Source organism: Lachancea lanzarotensis, scaffold LALA0S09 (assembly GCF_000938715.1).
Source record: "Lachancea lanzarotensis genome assembly LALA0, scaffold LALA0S09, whole genome shotgun sequence".
NCBI lineage: Eukaryota > Fungi > Ascomycota > Saccharomycetes > Saccharomycetales > Saccharomycetaceae > Lachancea > Lachancea lanzarotensis.
The window spans coordinates 303,122-320,366 of NW_019212887.1; the positions used below are offsets into that span (position 1 = coordinate 303,122).

At 43.9% G+C, this 17,245-nt stretch overlaps 7 protein-coding genes across 7 annotated transcripts; 4 read left to right on the forward strand and 3 right to left on the reverse strand.

The window, feature by feature from the left end:
• Positions 1-962: 962 nt before the first annotated feature.
• Positions 963-1,898, forward strand: RIB1 (LALA0S09e03378g1_1; the record flags this gene model as incomplete). The annotated part of the gene is made up of 1 exon (XM_022770727.1): positions 963-1,898. The coding sequence occupies one exon, from the start codon at positions 963-965 to the stop codon at positions 1,896-1,898; it is 936 nt and encodes a 311-aa protein (XP_022630038.1).
• Positions 1,899-2,225: 327 nt separating this feature from the next.
• LALA0_S09e03400g (LALA0S09e03400g1_1) lies at positions 2,226-2,477 on the reverse strand (the record flags this gene model as incomplete). Its single annotated transcript, XM_022770728.1, has 1 exon — positions 2,226-2,477. One exon carries the CDS (start codon positions 2,475-2,477, stop codon positions 2,226-2,228), a length of 252 nt encoding a protein of 83 aa, XP_022630039.1.
• Positions 2,478-3,090: 613 nt separating this feature from the next.
• Positions 3,091-7,212, forward strand: STU1 (LALA0S09e03422g1_1; the record flags this gene model as incomplete). The annotated part of the gene is made up of 1 exon (XM_022770729.1): positions 3,091-7,212. One exon carries the CDS (start codon positions 3,091-3,093, stop codon positions 7,210-7,212), a length of 4,122 nt encoding a protein of 1,373 aa, XP_022630040.1.
• A 122-nt stretch (positions 7,213-7,334) lies between these two features.
• Positions 7,335-9,305, forward strand: POL12 (LALA0S09e03444g1_1; the record flags this gene model as incomplete). The annotated part of the gene is made up of 1 exon (XM_022770730.1): positions 7,335-9,305. One exon carries the CDS (start codon positions 7,335-7,337, stop codon positions 9,303-9,305), a length of 1,971 nt encoding a protein of 656 aa, XP_022630041.1.
• A 124-nt stretch (positions 9,306-9,429) lies between these two features.
• IST2 (LALA0S09e03466g1_1) lies at positions 9,430-12,048 on the reverse strand (the record flags this gene model as incomplete). The annotated part of the gene is made up of 1 exon (XM_022770731.1): positions 9,430-12,048. One exon carries the CDS (start codon positions 12,046-12,048, stop codon positions 9,430-9,432), a length of 2,619 nt encoding a protein of 872 aa, XP_022630042.1.
• A 1,287-nt stretch (positions 12,049-13,335) lies between these two features.
• Positions 13,336-14,091, forward strand: LALA0_S09e03488g (LALA0S09e03488g1_1; the record flags this gene model as incomplete). Its single annotated transcript, XM_022770732.1, has 1 exon — positions 13,336-14,091. The coding sequence occupies one exon, from the start codon at positions 13,336-13,338 to the stop codon at positions 14,089-14,091; it is 756 nt and encodes a 251-aa protein (XP_022630043.1).
• Positions 14,092-14,239: 148 nt separating this feature from the next.
• On the reverse strand, positions 14,240-17,158 carry APL3 (LALA0S09e03510g1_1; the record flags this gene model as incomplete). Its single annotated transcript, XM_022770734.1, has 1 exon — positions 14,240-17,158. One exon carries the CDS (start codon positions 17,156-17,158, stop codon positions 14,240-14,242), a length of 2,919 nt encoding a protein of 972 aa, XP_022630044.1.
• Between the last annotated feature and the right edge of the window lie 87 nt (positions 17,159-17,245).

A 17,245-nucleotide genomic window follows, 5' to 3' on the forward strand; every position in this document is an offset into this window, starting at 1 on the left:
CGTTTGAAAAGGCTATCAAACCACGACAATGGGGTTTGTCACATCGACACCACACAATTTAAATTATTGTGCGAAAAGTTGCACATTCGAAAAACACGAACCATCATGGACCATAAAGGCTCAATGACAGTTTTTGACCAGTGTATTTGATAACTCGGCTTGTCAATCGATTTAGATGCTCTCTTTATAAGAATAAGTAAACTATAGCCTAGAATATAGTGACGCATCAGCTGTGATTTATCACTTTATCTAGGATGAGTCGCTAAGAGCATGATCCCGTGACCCATAATCCATCGCTTCAACATTATTATACAGCGAAGCAGAAAGTGGGGACCTCAAAACCTATTAAAATAGACGTCTTTACCGTCATAGTTACTGAAACAGCAGTATATCAATCGTTTTCTTTTTGATTGTAACTTTTATCTGTACTGGCGCTGAAGCACACCACGTGACCATGCCGATTTCACTTAAAAAATCAGTCATGTCTAACCCAATTTTTTTTTGAAGTCTCTCGGCTTTCGAAGACCTCATTTAAAACCATCCATTGTTTGCAAATACCCTGACGAAATGAACTCAAATCAAATCCTCCACCACTTAACCTTGTATTGTAGTCGGTCACGTGACACAGTAGTAAAACTTTACCGCACCTTACTGACTGATACAAACTCTAATGCTAACGTGTTCATTACTTCAATACCCTGGATCAATTTCTTATCAATCTCCTCAATCCCAGCTTATTGACTCACTCTCTATTGTCATCACCTCTCACATTTTAGATCGTCCTGGGCTTACTTAATTTGTCAACGTTTACTAATTATTTGTATGGTGGACTTCTCGAGCATTGTACACGGAATCTCACAACCATTATAAGACTAGAATACGAGCCTGTGAGTAACTCAACTCACAACGAATTCTACCTTCTCAGACATTTCCTTGTTATCCAGCCATTAATCATACTTAAAATGACGTTGTCGTCAGAACCTCAAGATCCACTGCCGGTTGTAAAATGTGTTGCCAGGGCCAGAATACCAACGACTACTGGTCCTGATATCTTCTTACATCTATACGCAAATGACAGAGATACCAAAGAACACTTGGCTATAGTATTTGGAGAAGATATTCGGTCACGTACACTTTTCCAGCGCAGAAGAGGCGAAACTCAACAAGACAGGATGGTTAGGGGCGCCTATGTGGGTAAACTTTTCCCAGGCAGAACAATGGCAGACATGGATGAAAATCTGGGAATGAGCTTGAAATTCGATGAAACGTCAGGATCGCTTTTGGTAGATCCAAAAACCACCTGGCACAACCAGGATACACTGGTGCGTATTCATTCGGAATGCTACACGGGAGAAACGGCCTGGAGCGCCCGTTGTGACTGTGGTGAGCAATTCGATCATGCGGGGAAACTCATGGGCGTAGAACGCGAGGGAGACATAATAGGCGGTTCCGGACGTGGTGTGATTGTTTACCTCAGACAAGAAGGCCGTGGGATAGGTCTGGGCGAAAAACTCAAGGCATATAACCTCCAGGATCTGGGCGCAGACACGGTCCAGGCCAACCTCATGCTGCAACATCCAGCCGACGGGCGCGACTTTTCACTGGGACGTGCTATTTTGATCGATTTGGGTATCTCCAACGTACGGCTGTTGACAAATAACCCAGATAAAGTGTTACAAGCTGAATACCCTCCATACTTACAATGTGTGGAAAGAGTACCCATGGTCCCACTTTCATGGACCAGCGACCATGACGGAATTCACTCAGCAGAAATTGAAGGCTACCTCAGAACCAAAGTGGAAAGGATGGGACACTTATTGCAGCGGCCGCTGAAACTTCATTCTTCTGTCTCCAAGTCGAATCCCTCGACTAAGGTGACAACCCACACGCTTGTATGAGCAGGGAGTGACTGCAATATTACGCACACTCATGGTGTATTCACTTGGGATTAAGAATTTTTATGTAGTTAACGAAAACAGGTTTTTTTGTTTCCATGGAATGGCGGGGCCTATTGAAAACGAACCCTACACGAACGAGTGTGAATATAAAGCTTTATCTATCAGTGGCTGAATAGGATAATACAGACGATGACATTGTAGTCTGTGACACAACGTGCAGTAAACGATAGAATAATGGCAAGAAAAACGTTTACCTTTCGGCGCATTGTTCGGAAACTTATTCCAACGGCTGGTGTTCACAAGCTCATCCTTCCGCACGACGACCTTTCAAACTTCGATCTGAGATAGCAAGTGGTCCAAGGCTTCTTCCCCAACAGTTGCTACCACCTCAGTGTCTCTCATCACATATGCACAGCTCTTGTCCTCGTTCAACACAGTGGTAACGTCGATATTATGCTTTTTTTGTTTGGCAAGAAACTCGTCGTAACCCTTTACCGTAAGTAGCTCAACAGGAGCAGAGGCCAAAAAGGAGCCGGAAGATTGCGTAACTTCGCCGGTTTGTTGGTATAGAGCGCTCATAGTTTTGTGATTGATCTGTGGGTACTTCTGAAAGCCAAAAGCGTGGTCAAACTGGTCCTAAAAGCTGATTGGTATTTGTAGGGTCTGTATCATCATCAACTTTCCTTGCTCTTTGATTTGAAAGCCGTTAGTTTGATCACTGTACACGTAACACGCCTTTCCAGTTCTTCAAAGTTCGAAAGCATCAGTTAAGATCAACATATTCATATGTGTCCTTACAAATCTATCTAACAACCTTTAAAGCACAGAGAATTGCGGCTCAAGCTTAGTTCATTTTTGATTTGGTACGTTCATGTTTTACTTTTTCATGTATACAAAAAAGACGCAACAGTTTTGAGAGCCAGTGGAAACGAGAAAGGAAAAATCCTAGTCTTCAAACACTCAAATTATTAGAACTTGAATCAATCAGCTAGTCGGGTTTGAACGTTTGATCCTTAGCTCATAATAGTCACTGACGTCCTTCAGTTCTGTATCACTACACACGGGAGAGTCACTCTCGAGACGATCTCTTTCATTTGTGTTAAAAGTAGGGCATCGGCAACACAATGAGCTTTTTGCACAGACCCAGCGCCTTCTTGACCTCCTTGTCCCTCCTCTGAAATATACCCGAGATATGTCGAAAGTGCGAACGTTCTCTCTGTACGACGTTTTGGGAACGGACTCGTCTTCTGAGGACGAAAAACTTCAACTCTTAGCGGAGTTCAAAGGCCATGTCAAGAAAGAGCTGGTACACGAAGCATCCATACCTCAATACTTTGAATGCCTATGTGATATCTTGAACAAGAATAACGGCAGTCGAGGTGCTGAAAAAATATCTGTTCTGTGCCATTCCACGCTATGCTACTTGGTCAAAAGAGTAGCGATGCAATGTCCAACGGTTTTGAGCACGGAGACGATTCGCATGCTTATGATCCCGTTGCTGCGAACGGTGCACTCTGGAAGTAAACTATGGCTTGGATCTGTGAAAGCTCTAGAAGCTGTATATCTCGCACAGCCTGTGGCTTTTGAACAAACGCTTGAAAATTCACAGCTCCAAGGAAGCGATCGCGTTGCAACATTGCTGTTAACAGATGAGCTTGTACAGTTACACCAGCGAAATAACAGGAACCCATTGGAAATTTTGAACAAATTCACAAGCCTTTTTCTCGGTATCTTAAATGAACCACAGGGCTCCAGATTCCAGGATTATGAGCTCATACGGGATATCCTCGCAAAATACTACACAACTCAATCTATACAGGAGTTCGCTCGCAGAGTGAAAAACCCAGATATCAAGCAACTGTTTGAAGTGGCACCTGAGATCCCATTGGATCAAATATCAGTGGTAGATGATGAGGACGACGGCCAATTTCAAGACACACAAAACTCGGTTTTCGACATGGAAGGTGAACTCCGTAGGCTGCTTAAAGATCAACTCACATCAACTCTCCCGACGCTCCCAAAGAACTACAATAGTTTCGATGCTCTTCGAAAAGATCTGGAACATTTAGTCATTCCCTTCGCTTCTGCAAAAGAAACAGAACACAATTGGCGGCAAAGACAAGAATCTATGATCGCTTTGAGAGGAATAATTGCAGGCAATGCTTCCCTCGAATTTGTGGACGAGACTGTTGCTGCTTTCAGAGAATACCAAATACCCGACTGTATTTCGAAGGCAGTGTCGTCTTTAAGAACTTCTCTGTCCATGCATGGCTGCCAACTGGTTAAAGAGATGGCTAGAAATCTACAAGCCAAAATAAACCCAATCGCCGACGGAATATTCCTTTCCTTAAAGGTTGTTCTTTCGGCTACGAAGAAATTATCATCTCAGAACGCTTTTTACGCTGCATGTGTATTGCTGACGTCAATGCATTTTCATAGCAGAACTTTTCAATCTTGTTTTTTGCTTTCCAAAGATAAGAATGTCGCACCTAGGTGCTACGCCGCTTTATTTTTGCGTCTCTTTCTGATCAGATTCAACTCTAAGCTCGATCATTGTGTCATATACATCGAAGAGTGGATCAATAGAAGCGCTACAGATGCTCAAACAAAAGTAAGGGAGTCCATGAGAGTCACATTTTGGTATTACTACAAAGTATACCCATCAAATGCTCAAAAGTTGCTAGATGGGTTCCCATCACAAATACGACGCGCTGTTGAGTCTTCAGTTCCTCAGCATTTAGGCATTACTTACACTTCAAACAGTGTGGGTTCCACGGAAACGTCAAGAAGGTCTAGCATGGGACCGTCACGAACTCCAAGTTACGCAGGACCAACGCACTCCTCTCATGTACAGAGATTAAACTCAATGAGAGCATCGAATGGATATCAGTCTTCAAGCCGCAACAGAGTAGAAGAACCGGGCGTAAGGAAAGTGAGTGGCTCGAATAGAATCGGCGCCGCTGCAGCACGAAAAACTAGTACTTCAACAAGCAATTCAGAAAGAGTCACCCCGCCACGATCAAGTGATGATCACACTCAGATCGATTTGACTGGCGAAATCACGCAAAACCACTCCAGCACGTTAATCAAGAAATATATGCAGAGGCCGGTACAAGAGACTGCTCAGAGGGGTGATTCAGGAATTGAGTTAGAGAACATTAATCGTTGCCTATCATCGGAAGATCAGTCTGAAAAAGAATTAGGCATTCAACTTCTCCAAAACGTTTGTCTCATAGGTCTTCCGCCCCAGATAGAGAATTTAAAGCCAGCGGTAGTGCAACTCGTCTCAACAATGCCTCAGATACTAGCACCGCTTTTGCAGCTACCGACTTTTCTCGACTTACTTTCCACGGCGCAAGTTATCGAAAGTTTTGGCATAAATAACGTACCTGTCGAGGCGTTATTGCGACTGTACACGAAGGCTGATGTGATTTATGCGTTAAAGAGAGTATTCGATTCGTTTTTCCCCGTGGAAGAGCAATTACCTTTGCATTACTTGAAGTATGGACGTCAAATACTTGACTACGGATTTGATATACTTACTGAAGTGGCGAAGGATGATCTATCGCTGAATGAACCATTTTTGAAGCTATTGATAAACAGGCTTTTTGAACTATACGGCAAAGATTTTGATTTGACGAAGTATTTCAATGCTCTTTCATGCGTTTTTGCGTGGGGAAAAGACACATTCATAGTTACGCTTGAGGCTGCTCCCATTTTTCTTCAATCAAATATCGCGCGTGAGCTCGAGAAAAGGGACCCCATATTCCGCAGTAGCATACTCGGATCGCACTATGATCACACAGGCTCTAATTTAACCGAGGATAAGCTGTTTACCGAACTCACAATGATCAATCCTTTGACATACCAGAGATCTACAAGCGGCGACAGCGTAGCTATGCATGATTTGAAGGAACATCAGGACGAAAACATACCTGCTTCGAAATCCGATTCGGACGACGAATTTTCTCAAGACCCAGGAGGGTTTACCAAATTTGGTGGACTTTCCAAGCTTACCGAATTAACAAGGGTTGTAAGTCTTTATGAACATCACGAAAATGACAGTTCCGCCTCAAAAAATCCCAATTTGGATAGTGACGGCGACGCTAGAATGCGTAGTGAGTCCGTGGAACTGACGAGCAAGTCCACTGATGTTGATTTAAGCGATATATTCAATGGCGAAAAACCCCCTCCCAAGGATACCACAGTGAAGTTCAACGATATCCCATCTTTGATACAGGAGCATGATCATGCTTCTCTCGACACTGATAATCAAAGTGATAATGGAGACACCGATGCAACTATGAATACGGAAAACCGTGACGGCTCAAGCACAGAAAAAGACAAGGTGAAACCTGAAGCAATTTGCACAATACATTTGGCTAAGGGAATTAATGAGAACGAGCTCCCTGACCCGAACAGCTTATCTTCGATGGGGCCGATCGCTCTGGAGAAATTGGATGAGATTGCTGAGACGTTCGATTTTTTTGAATCGCTTTCCTCTAGCGTTGCACTCCGATTCGCTCTTCACAGTGTAGCAGCCTCTTCCACTGTGCCATACCGCCTTGAAAACTTAACTATGATGATAGCCATAATAAGAAAGGGCTCCTTCACAGATAGAGACTTGAAACTGCTGATCACTTTTTTAATGTCGGGCGCGAAAGAGAGCAGCTTCGTTAAATGGTTTCGCGCAGAAAATGGGTACCCTCTACTGCTGGAGATACACGACCTTCTTTTGAGATCTCTACACGACAGTCCCAACTTTCCCGAAACACTTGCTTCGAAATGTCTACTCATGTCAGCTTGTTTATTTGTTCTCGATTCAAGTCTTCCTGGAATCAGTACTGATACTCTGAAACAACTTGCCATGGAATACGCATGGGGCTGCCAACTCACAGTTGTTAAAAAGCTTGACAGCTTCGAAGATGAAAGCTACGTGATATGTGAAGAGTTGCGAGATTATATGATATCCCGTAACATCGTTAAAGAAAGCATTTTAGAAAAACTCGCTGCTGAGTTAGACATGAAAGATGGAACACTTGTTCAGCAAACATTTGTTCTAGCTTCGCTCAGCGTCCTTTCTCGCAGCTCGGCAACTCAGATTGGCAAAGATTTTGTCGAAGATGTGTCTGAAAGGGCTGTAAAGTTCATCGAAAGTGACCATTCCGAATTGCGCAAAGAGTCGACATTACTACTGAGCAGTCTTTACAGACTTGCAACAGCAGATGGCGATGCTAACTGGCATATTCTGAAGGATATGCCTCGAGGCCGAGCCGAGCTCATTACGTCGCTTCACACGAACTGGAACGCGTAAGGTTTTCGTGTTTTAATTCAAAATTATGGATGTCTTCTCGTCGGTTTTATCCAAGATGCCGAGGTCAACAGGACCGGAGAAAGCGCTAATAGAACACTCTAAGACCTTTCACGATACTCATGATGACCCAATCAAACGAACTGGTGGTAAAGTTCGGACGTTCTGTAGACAATCCGACGATTTTAGGCGCTTTGGAAGACCTGTGCAAGATATATTCATTAGACGCAGATGAGCTTTACATCAGGTGGGAGCAGTACTCCTATCAGAAGCAGAAGAAACTGGAAGACCTAGATCTCGAGGCGATCAGTGCTTTCAAGCATGCTATTCAGCAACAGGTGGAAAAGAAGGCTAATTCTATGGGACAGTCATCATCAGCTTCTTCGTCTGCGGTCAAAAAGACAAAGAATTTGAAGCCAACCATGTCAAGTCCTTCATTATTCGGATTAGGAATCCCCAAGACACCAACTGTAAAAAAAAGGCGGGTAGATTTCACGCCAACGGTCTTAAAAGACGAAAACTCTCCCGTGGCGTCTTCTGCAGGCCAGAATGATGCCTTTTTCACCCCATCCATGGGGTTGAACTCTATCAAACAGTCTCCTTCATCGGTATCGGCTATGCGATTGAACAATCCAGATCCCGGAAAGACTGTTGATACTTTGAACTTGGCAAACATGGAGGAGGCCAGAGGCATTGATTTAGAGAAGTCCAACAACATCAAGCTCGCTCCCTATTTCGAAGCTTCTAAATTCCATTTCAGAACAATGCGGCAAAATCTTTTAGATGCTGCTGATGTACTTGACGAGCAAATTGAGATTTTTTCAAACATTATTCAAGAGCATTACAAAATACCTGCCAGTGATATTGGAGACCCATCGGTTCAGTCTCGATCTGAAATTATAGCTGTAGGAAGAATTGTCGCCGATTCGCCTACTGCAGATGGTATCTTGAACACTGAGTCGCTCGCACTTGAAACGTCCAGACTTACTGGTATTGGCCGCCGGATACAGCTCAATCTTGGTCAAATCAAAGAGCTGACGCTATTTCCTGGCCAGATAGTTGGACTGAAAGGGAAAAATGCTAATGGAGAATACTTCGTTGTTGAAGAAATCCTTCAAATTCCCCAGTTGAATTTTCCGGTATCTACCGGCAGCGAGCTGCAGGCTTTCAGCGAAGCAATCGGACATAGCACAACGAAGGTGGTAGTCACAAAAGGACCATATACATCCTCAAGTTCCTTGGACTACAGTAATCTAGCCGATTTCGTAAAAAGAATAAACACAGAAATTCGTCCCAATGTCGTTGTCATGTTCGGTCCCTTCGTCGATGTCACTCATCCCTTGATTTCCAGCGGCAAGATAGGAGACTTCCCAAATTTAAAGTCCCAGCCCAAGACTCTTGACGAGATTTTTACAAAAGTAGTCACTCCTATCTTGAAAGAGATAAGTCCTGTGATACAGGTAGCACTAATACCATCTACGCTCGATGCAATATCCAATCATGCAGCATACCCTCAAGACTTATTTGATAGGAAGCAGTTACAGCTACCGAAAAATTTCAAGTGCTACACTAATCCTTCTACATTTCAACTAAACGAAACGCTTATAGCATGCTCAAATGCTGACGCCTTCAAAGATACAAAAGAAATTGTCAAGGGAGGCAATACGAGCTTGAAAAACAGGTTTGATAGGATTGCTGAACATATACTGTCTCAGCGCAGGTTTTACCCAGCTTTTCCAGGTGGACTTAAGAGGCGCAAGGTTCGCAGTGAGAATGGCGGGGAAACATGGGAACATGCGTCTGGCGTTGATATTGATGTGCCTTACATGGGTCTTACTGAGTTCTCAGGTAACATCAACCCAGACGTTATCTTGATGCCCAGCGAATTGACTCATTTTGCGCGCGTGGTGCAGAATGTTTTGTTCATTAATCCTGGCTCATTCATAAGATCGTCTGGAGTAAGGGGAACATATGCCCAGATATCTATAACTCCGCCAGATTTGCAGGATGGCACGCTTACCAAAGTTGAGGATGATGCAGATGTATATTTGCACAATATTTGGAAGCGGAGCAGGGTCGATATTATAACAGCGTAAATATCAAAGCATGATGTCTTTATGTAGGAACGATAAACGCTTGACGAATTTACATTCAAATCGTGGCCCGCTTCAATTCGCCTTCCCATCATAAAGTCCACTATTAAAGAACGTTATATAATGTTCAGAATTTCTTCTTGAGTTTGCCGAGAGGCGACAGTACTGCTTTAATTTTCTTCTTTGACGAAGGTGTCTTTTCAGATGACTTGTGTGCACCGTGAGACGTTTGAGAATGTTTAGTAGAGGCGGGGCTCGATGACTGATCTGATTGGTGATCTGCTTTTTTGGGTTGTGTATCATCATATGAACTAAATTCCGCGTCATCGTCTCGCTTCTCGTGCCTACCATTCTCTTGAGGTCCGGCATCATTTAGAATATCGGCTACATGCCCTCTGGACGTATCTGCCATGGGAGGGGGTATGAATTGTCTTCCCGCAATCGATTCATCTGACGGCGACGTGGTGACGACTTTCGGAGCAGGATGATCACGAGCATCGTCCGATTTGCTCGTTGTGGACACTTTGCGAGATCTTTGCTCGCCGTTCGCTGCTTGGTGTCCTTGACTTTCTACGTTGGAGGAAATGGATGCACTGCCCTGATCATTACGCAGATGATAGTTCTTCGACGTAGGTATAGTATCGGGAACTGTGGCCCCAGCCACAGGCGACATAGAAGAATTGGAGGACTTGGCAGTCTGACTCGGCTGACTAGAGGAAGAAGTCTTAGCATTTGAACTATGGGAACGATGTACCGGGGCGGTTGCATCAGTGTGGATAGGTTGAGAAGGCCGTCCGGCCTCTTTTGCCCTATTCGAGTCGGAGGAGATCTGACTCGTGGTGACTGAGCGCGAGGATCCACTGTATTGACTTTCTCTAGTCTTTGCTGGAGCCTTTGAGGCTACAGTTGATTTTGATTTTTCACCCTCGGTTGGAGGTTCCATAAACTGAGCAGTTTCCTTAACAACTTGGTTCAAATCGACATGTGGTGGTTCTTCAAGCTCCTTAGCTGGCACAAATTTGTTTCCGACACTAGTATCGCGGCGTCCTACGAATCCGGATATGACCAGGTAGCAGAAGAAGGTCAAGTGCTCAAACCCGAACGCCCCAACAAGGACCGTTCTCCAGTCAACTGGAACAAGGGAGTTCAAGTGCCAAGAGTCGCGTTTCTCTAATACATGTTGCAGACTGTCACCAGCAGGTCTCTTGTACATGATAACCAGCGCAGGTGAGACCAAAGCAGAAAGAAACAGCAGAAAATTCAAGATAACGCTCCAAAATGTCCCATTTTCCCCTAAGTCCTGCGATCGAGTAGATACCTTGCCCGGTTTGTTTGGAGCGGGACTGTTGATGACATTTTTGTTCAAATACCTCCAAATCTCTAACTTCATACTGAGGACATTGAAAATGACGCAACACAACGGGGCAAGAGGCCAAATGCAAGAAAACATCGCCACATATCCGAATTGAACACTAAGTTTAGTTGTCATCGCATTGATATCAAATTGTCCCCAGGCACTCAAATTAGATTGTGATGCTTGCTTCCACACCAAAGCGTCCTCAGGATACTCTTTAGAGACTTTGATTTCCGCCTTGTTGAGGTCAGAGTTGGGTTTGTCCAAGCCTTTTATTTTAGGAAGAGCCTTGGATATGATGAATGGAACAACATTCTCCACAGATAGAGCAATTACTTGTCCGGTAACCATGAAGAAGAAGTACTGGCTTTGATAACGACCTGTATTGACTCTGAAACCCGACTGTAGAACAGGAATATGGAAACGAGAACACAATTGAGCGATGGATTGCAATTGAGCATTAACTTGATGTCCCAACGGCAAGTAAACGAAAAGAGTGATGAAAAGAGGAACATAACTGGTCAAGAAAGCGAAAATGAACTTTTTCTCTAACCTCGACTGGACGGGATCCGCTGGTTTTTCCCACGAAATCAGCTTGTTCAGAACAATATCGTAAACCATTGTCAAGACGGGCACGTAGGCTGAGATCAATATGGTGGGGACGAGCGCTAAAATTGCGGAGAAGGGCCCCTGGTAGATTTGAGTGATGAAAATTTCCAGCAAAAAACAACCGAATTGGAACGCAATGAGACAAGCTGCGAATTGCAGTGCTACAGGAATGAAGCATAGTTTTTTCGCAAATTCAGTCTTTGTCAAAGGTGTGATTTGAGATTTCGATGGTGCATAGTGCAACCTAGCGGTATAATATGACCTGATCTTCTTTTCCCAGGTAGTCACAAAACCTATAGCCCATAAAATAACAAGAATAATATAGCTCATGTTGAATTCCCACACAGAAGGTTTGCCGGCAAAAAGTCGATATGCAATACCTACAAGAGCCAAGGGCATCAAAGAACGCGTATAATACTTTTCAAACGCCAGATACAAGCCGAAATTGGGCGATCCAGTGGTTTTCACAAGTTCCTCCAGACCTTTATCGGATATCATTAAGGACCCTTTTACTAGTCGATTTGCCAATTTTTGCCTCTCCTCTTTTGCGGCGGGCGAAAGGATTGCCACCACATTCACCACGTACTTCAACTTTGATACAATCTCGGAAACCTTGTCATTTGGATCGCTCACAAACACATACACAAGTCCGGCTTTATGACCCGGTCTTGTTAAAGCATGTAAACCTTTAGCCGAAAGTTCTGTCAGCACTTCTGAGAGGTGTTCTTTCGTGTATTCTATGGTCACACACCAATTGGCACCCAGAGACGTTACAGAGCTCATGGCAGGGCTTGAATACTGTATAGCAGGCCTGAACTCAAGTTGCTGTCAAGTGGGGCGAATTATAGAGTTGCAAAATGTACTACTTTATTGTTCAAAGGATCAAGATCACTTTTTCGCAAACTGACACTATTTGTAAGAGGTTTAAGATACGTGGCATGAATGCTAGTGAGCCAGGTGAGGAGAGATAAATGGTGAGGTTATTTGTAATTCCTTCGAAGACTTCGAAGAAGGTCTCTTTTGAAGCGAAATTGGTGCTTGTTTCGGCTCTTAGGTTGTTTTGGGCTTTAAATGCATTGTTTTGGAGTTTCGAGAGCAGCGAGTACGCGGAGGAAAAAAGTCAGAGACTATTAACGCTTCAATATGATATCTCTGTTGGAGATGTCATATCGAGGTATTTAAATATCGAGAATCAAAGATGACATTTTAAGAGATAATTGAACAAGCGTTTTTCGCCCCGCTTGTGCTGGAACCTGACGGGACAAGGCAAAAACTGTTTTGGAAATTTGAATTTCAACTGGTTCGCAAGGGAAGGTATGGATTTGCTTTTACAACTGAATAAGTAGCTAGCTCATCGCTTTTGGTTCGTAATTTAGGTCACTACCAACGACAGTGTCGTCGGCTGTACGCGACAAAACAATTGACTGGATATCATGGAAACGGGGGCATGTTAAATGCGTAGCGTTTTCTTCGGAACCAAGCAACAATGTACTTGTCATTCACAAGCCAATTTTCATTTGATTTCATGGTCGTTTGACCTAAGAAAGATAGAGCACGTGACTAAGTGACAGACGACGCGTCACATACAAAGTGATCTCGACAAAAGCATTATGCCCTGAAGCCACTTCAAAGCCAACGTGTGGGAATGAAAATGGTCGATATACAAGAGCTGGGCTGACCATCTAGATTTGGCCCTTTGTATCGATCGAGTAATTGTAACCTATGCGTTTCTCCGCAGTGTAAATTTCTAAAATATCGAAAAGCCTCGTATCGAGAAAAGTCTCCAATCAAGGATGAATCCAGTATCAAAGAAGGTTAGTATACACCAGTCTTGAGCGGTGAAAAAGTGATATTCAGCTCATTAACCCACCGTTTCAGCGCTCAGTTCTTAAGCTTAAACAACTTAGCGAATATTCATATCACTATATTCTAACGTGTCGTTAGAATAGGCCTGTGCTATCTATCTATCTCATCGTTCAACCAAAATCAAGAGCGATGAGAAGCGGCGTACCTGATCTTCCCTAGAAGCGTGCATTGAGAGTGAATTTTATCGCGACCAGTGGTCATTGTATGCTGAGAAACGTTTTCAAACGAACCATGGCAGATTCAAGACCACAACAATTGATTGCTCGCTTTAACGCTGTGAACGAAGAGGTGTTGAACTATGCCACTCAAGTTGGCAACAATAACGTCTCTTTACTGGCAGTTTCGAAACTCAAACCGGCTAGCGATGTTCAGATCCTGTATGACCATTCTGTTCGAAGTTTTGGTGAAAATTACGTCCAGGAACTGGTGCAAAAGGCTTCAGTTTTGCCAAAGGACATCAAGTGGCATTTCATCGGCGGGCTTCAAACCAACAAATGCAAGGACCTTGCTAAAATTCCCAACTTGTTTGCGGTAGAAACTATAGACTCGCTAAAGAAGGCCATAAAACTAAACGAAGCTCGCGCTAAATTCAACCCGGACGCTGACAAGATCCGATGCTACGTGCAAATCAATACTTCTGGGGAATCTCAGAAATCTGGACTTTTGGCTGAAGATGAGATATTTGAGACAGTGAAGTTCCTACTATCGGATGAAGCTGCTCATCTCGAGTTGAGTGGTTTGATGACGATAGGATCGTGGGAAGTATCGCATGCTGCTTCCGAAAAAAATCACGACTTCGAAGTCTTGGCTCAATGGAAAGCACAACTTGATGCCAAGTTTGGAATTGATCTGAAACTATCAATGGGCATGAGTTCCGACTTCAAACAGGCCATTAACCAGGGTACCTCCCAAGTCAGGGTTGGCACCGATATTTTCGGTAGCAGACCTACGAAAAGTTGACCTAACTATCAAACAAAAATATGGCTAGAGCTGTTCATTGTAAAATCACAAAAAGCTAATCGCATTGTGATTTAGTCTGAGATAGAATTTCTAAGTTGTAATTATAGGTCAAGTAACCTAAAGAATATGCAGTCATTTATCAAAACCTTTATGCAAGTGCTGCACATACACATTGTACGATAAATTCAGAAAGCTGACCACCTTTAGTAGTCTTGCAAGTGATATCTACCCCATCCGTTTGCCATCTCAGTTTTAGAAGAGAACCCGAATTACCATCATTTTTAGTGTGGACGATGCCCGCTGCAAAAACCGTGTCTACTGCAATTGCTTGATCTACGACATCAAATCCCATTTTCTGCATACAAGCGCCGATTTGTTCGAGGGTTTGAAGCGAATTTGTTTTAGTATGGTACTCACCGCTTCTGCCTAATGCATCACCGAGAGCTCTCCATCTTTGAACAAATTGTGAGAGGCTGACTTGTCCTTTGAGTGAGTCTTGTCCAGTGGAAATCGTATTTGTTATTCCAGCGGCAACCTTTAAAGATATCTCACTAGTATGCCCACCGCACTTGAAGCTCACGTTGAGTATTGGGCTTTGTTCCACTGGGCTGGCACGTCGTGTAAGTATTTCAAACCTATGCGAGGTACGCTCTCCCTCCAACAGTTTTAAATTAGGTACGCTGAGAACCTTCATAATATAAGGCGGGTCATTATCTGTTCTGATCGGTATTAAATCGGTTAGCAGCGAGGTTATTGGCTGATCCGAAATATTGACATATGTCAGAACTACCTCTAAAAGTTCTGGTTGCGCCGGCGCAACGGAAAGACGATATAGTATCTTCAAAAAAGGAGATGTACAAAACACGCCCTGCTTGTGTCTGAGCATCCTTCTGAGCCCTTCCTGCCAACCAGCAGCTAACTGCTGGTCTTCGTATTTTGCATTACGCGAAATTGTCTTGCTTTTGCGAGTGGGAGGAGGAGTTGGAGCGGTGGAAATGCTGTTAGCAGTGGAGAAGTCACTTGTGGAGTCTGAACTGCTCAATACGGAGCCACCCAGACGGCTTAATAATGGGTTCCTTTTGCTATTGAATGGTACCATGGGCTCAAACAAGGCTTCCACCAATCTGACACCGCTAACTTTCTCCAGCTGGATTATCTTCAGGTATTCATAAGATCTGGTTTGAAGCTCGACATCCAGCGAATTCAACTCTAACTGGTAGAACTTTATGACTGCAGAGCCGATTTCTCCATCCCTCTTGTATAGCTTCATCATTGTTGTTAGAATCATGGCACGACAGAGGTTGGAAACCGAGAAATACTTGTCAGTGAAGAGATTGAAAATCTCTCCGCAAGATGTATCTGGTGCGAGCAACTCTGCGTATTCACCAAGAATGAAGGCACTGGCCTTGATGATTGCCTCAGAAACATTACCACGTTGGCGCAAATATTCGAGAAGACGCCTACAAGTTAGCAATTGAAGACTTTTGTTGTTTACCACGATCTGGCAAATTCTTTGCCATATATCGCTGCTGCCCAGCGAGGATGTAGGAAGTGCCAATAGATCAAGGGAGACAACTACGTACCAAGTGGTATCTGTGGCGAATTTTTCGGTCAATACAGCAATTTTGACCGAGACGTCCGTTCGTATCGAATTGTCACTTTGTCTAGCGTCTGTCATAAATTTAAGCAGAGCATTCACGATTGGTTGAACGTTACTGCTGTCGGCCAATGTATACAGTAGATCGACTAGCTTTCGTAGAATAGACGTATCCCTCTCGATAAGCAAAAGACCGAACAATTGGTCCATGTGCTTGACGCGCACGTCGTCTCTGGCACTTTTCCCACTGACAGAACATAACTTGATAAGACAATCCAAGGTAAGATAGCGAGTATTGATTTCTGTGGACGCAAGAAGCGAACATAGTGCACTGACCGAGCTTACGATTGCATCAGTTGAAGGATCCAACTTGGAGGCAAAGTTGATGAGCGAGAACAAAATCGTGTTTTTAACAGTGCGTGCAACAGCATCAAGGGCCGGCTCCGTACCAATTTCAATTGCCTTGGTAACAGAAGTTCTAAGCTTGCCTAAGGTCCCTTGGTCAATATTGCTGAATGTGGTTTCGCCAGAAGAGCTTGAGGGCGAACTTATCAAAAAGTTGAGAATTGCGACTATTTTAGTGACCAACCAAGGATTGGGCATGCTTTGTTGACCTGACAGGTCATAAGAAGCCTCACCCTTCCCCGTAATGCAATTGTAAAGTATGTCGGAAAGCTGTGGAATGAGCTTGACACATGCCTGTCCGTCGACTTCACGAGCGATATAGTCTATCAGAGGAAGCACTGATATCATGAGTCTGTAGTTCGTGGAGTCGTCCAAGAGGCTTGTAATCCGCTGAATCCATAGCTGTTTGCGTCTTGCATCCTGGGTCAAAATGCTTGAATCATTGCGTATCAGCGCCAAAAAAGCCAGAGCTGATTTTTTCTTGAGAATTTGCGCTGATGTAGGCGATCGAAGCACTTGGAAGACCTCGTGTATGAGCTCAGCAGTTAAGCGTGAATCAAATTTGCCCACCACCGCTAGAAAATTCAACGCCAAAGACACAGAATTGTCGCTAGTGGATGCTAAATCGTGCTTCAGCTGTTGAATGATCCGGTCTCCAGCTTGTTGGGCAACGGTAGGGCTGCAATACAGCATTTCCAGGGTCATGTATGCGATGAATTTTTCTGAGTAAATCGAGGAAGCCATGAGTTCGCAGCACTCTTCCAGTCCAAACATCACGTCTGCAATTCGCGTGGTGTTCGTAGCTATCAAAATATATGCCAGCTTTGCAACATATTTCTTGCGCTGATACCCGTTCATGGACGAGGCCATAAGTGGCGAAACGCTACTGCCCTTACCCCGTTCCTTGTCATTGTTTGCTCCAAACTGCCTCCTGATATTCACTAGTTCTGCTTGAATCCGCTTTTCTCGGTCTTCGGCGTGGACTGAACCTCTCAGGTCTGCAATAAACAGCTGCAGACCCTTCATACTGTTGTGACTACGGTTATTACTGGTGGCGGCCAGCATTTTGACGCTCCTGGATCACCAATTGAGCTATTGGAACACGTAAATGGCTGAACAACTGTAAATGGAGAAGCCTTTGAGATATTATAT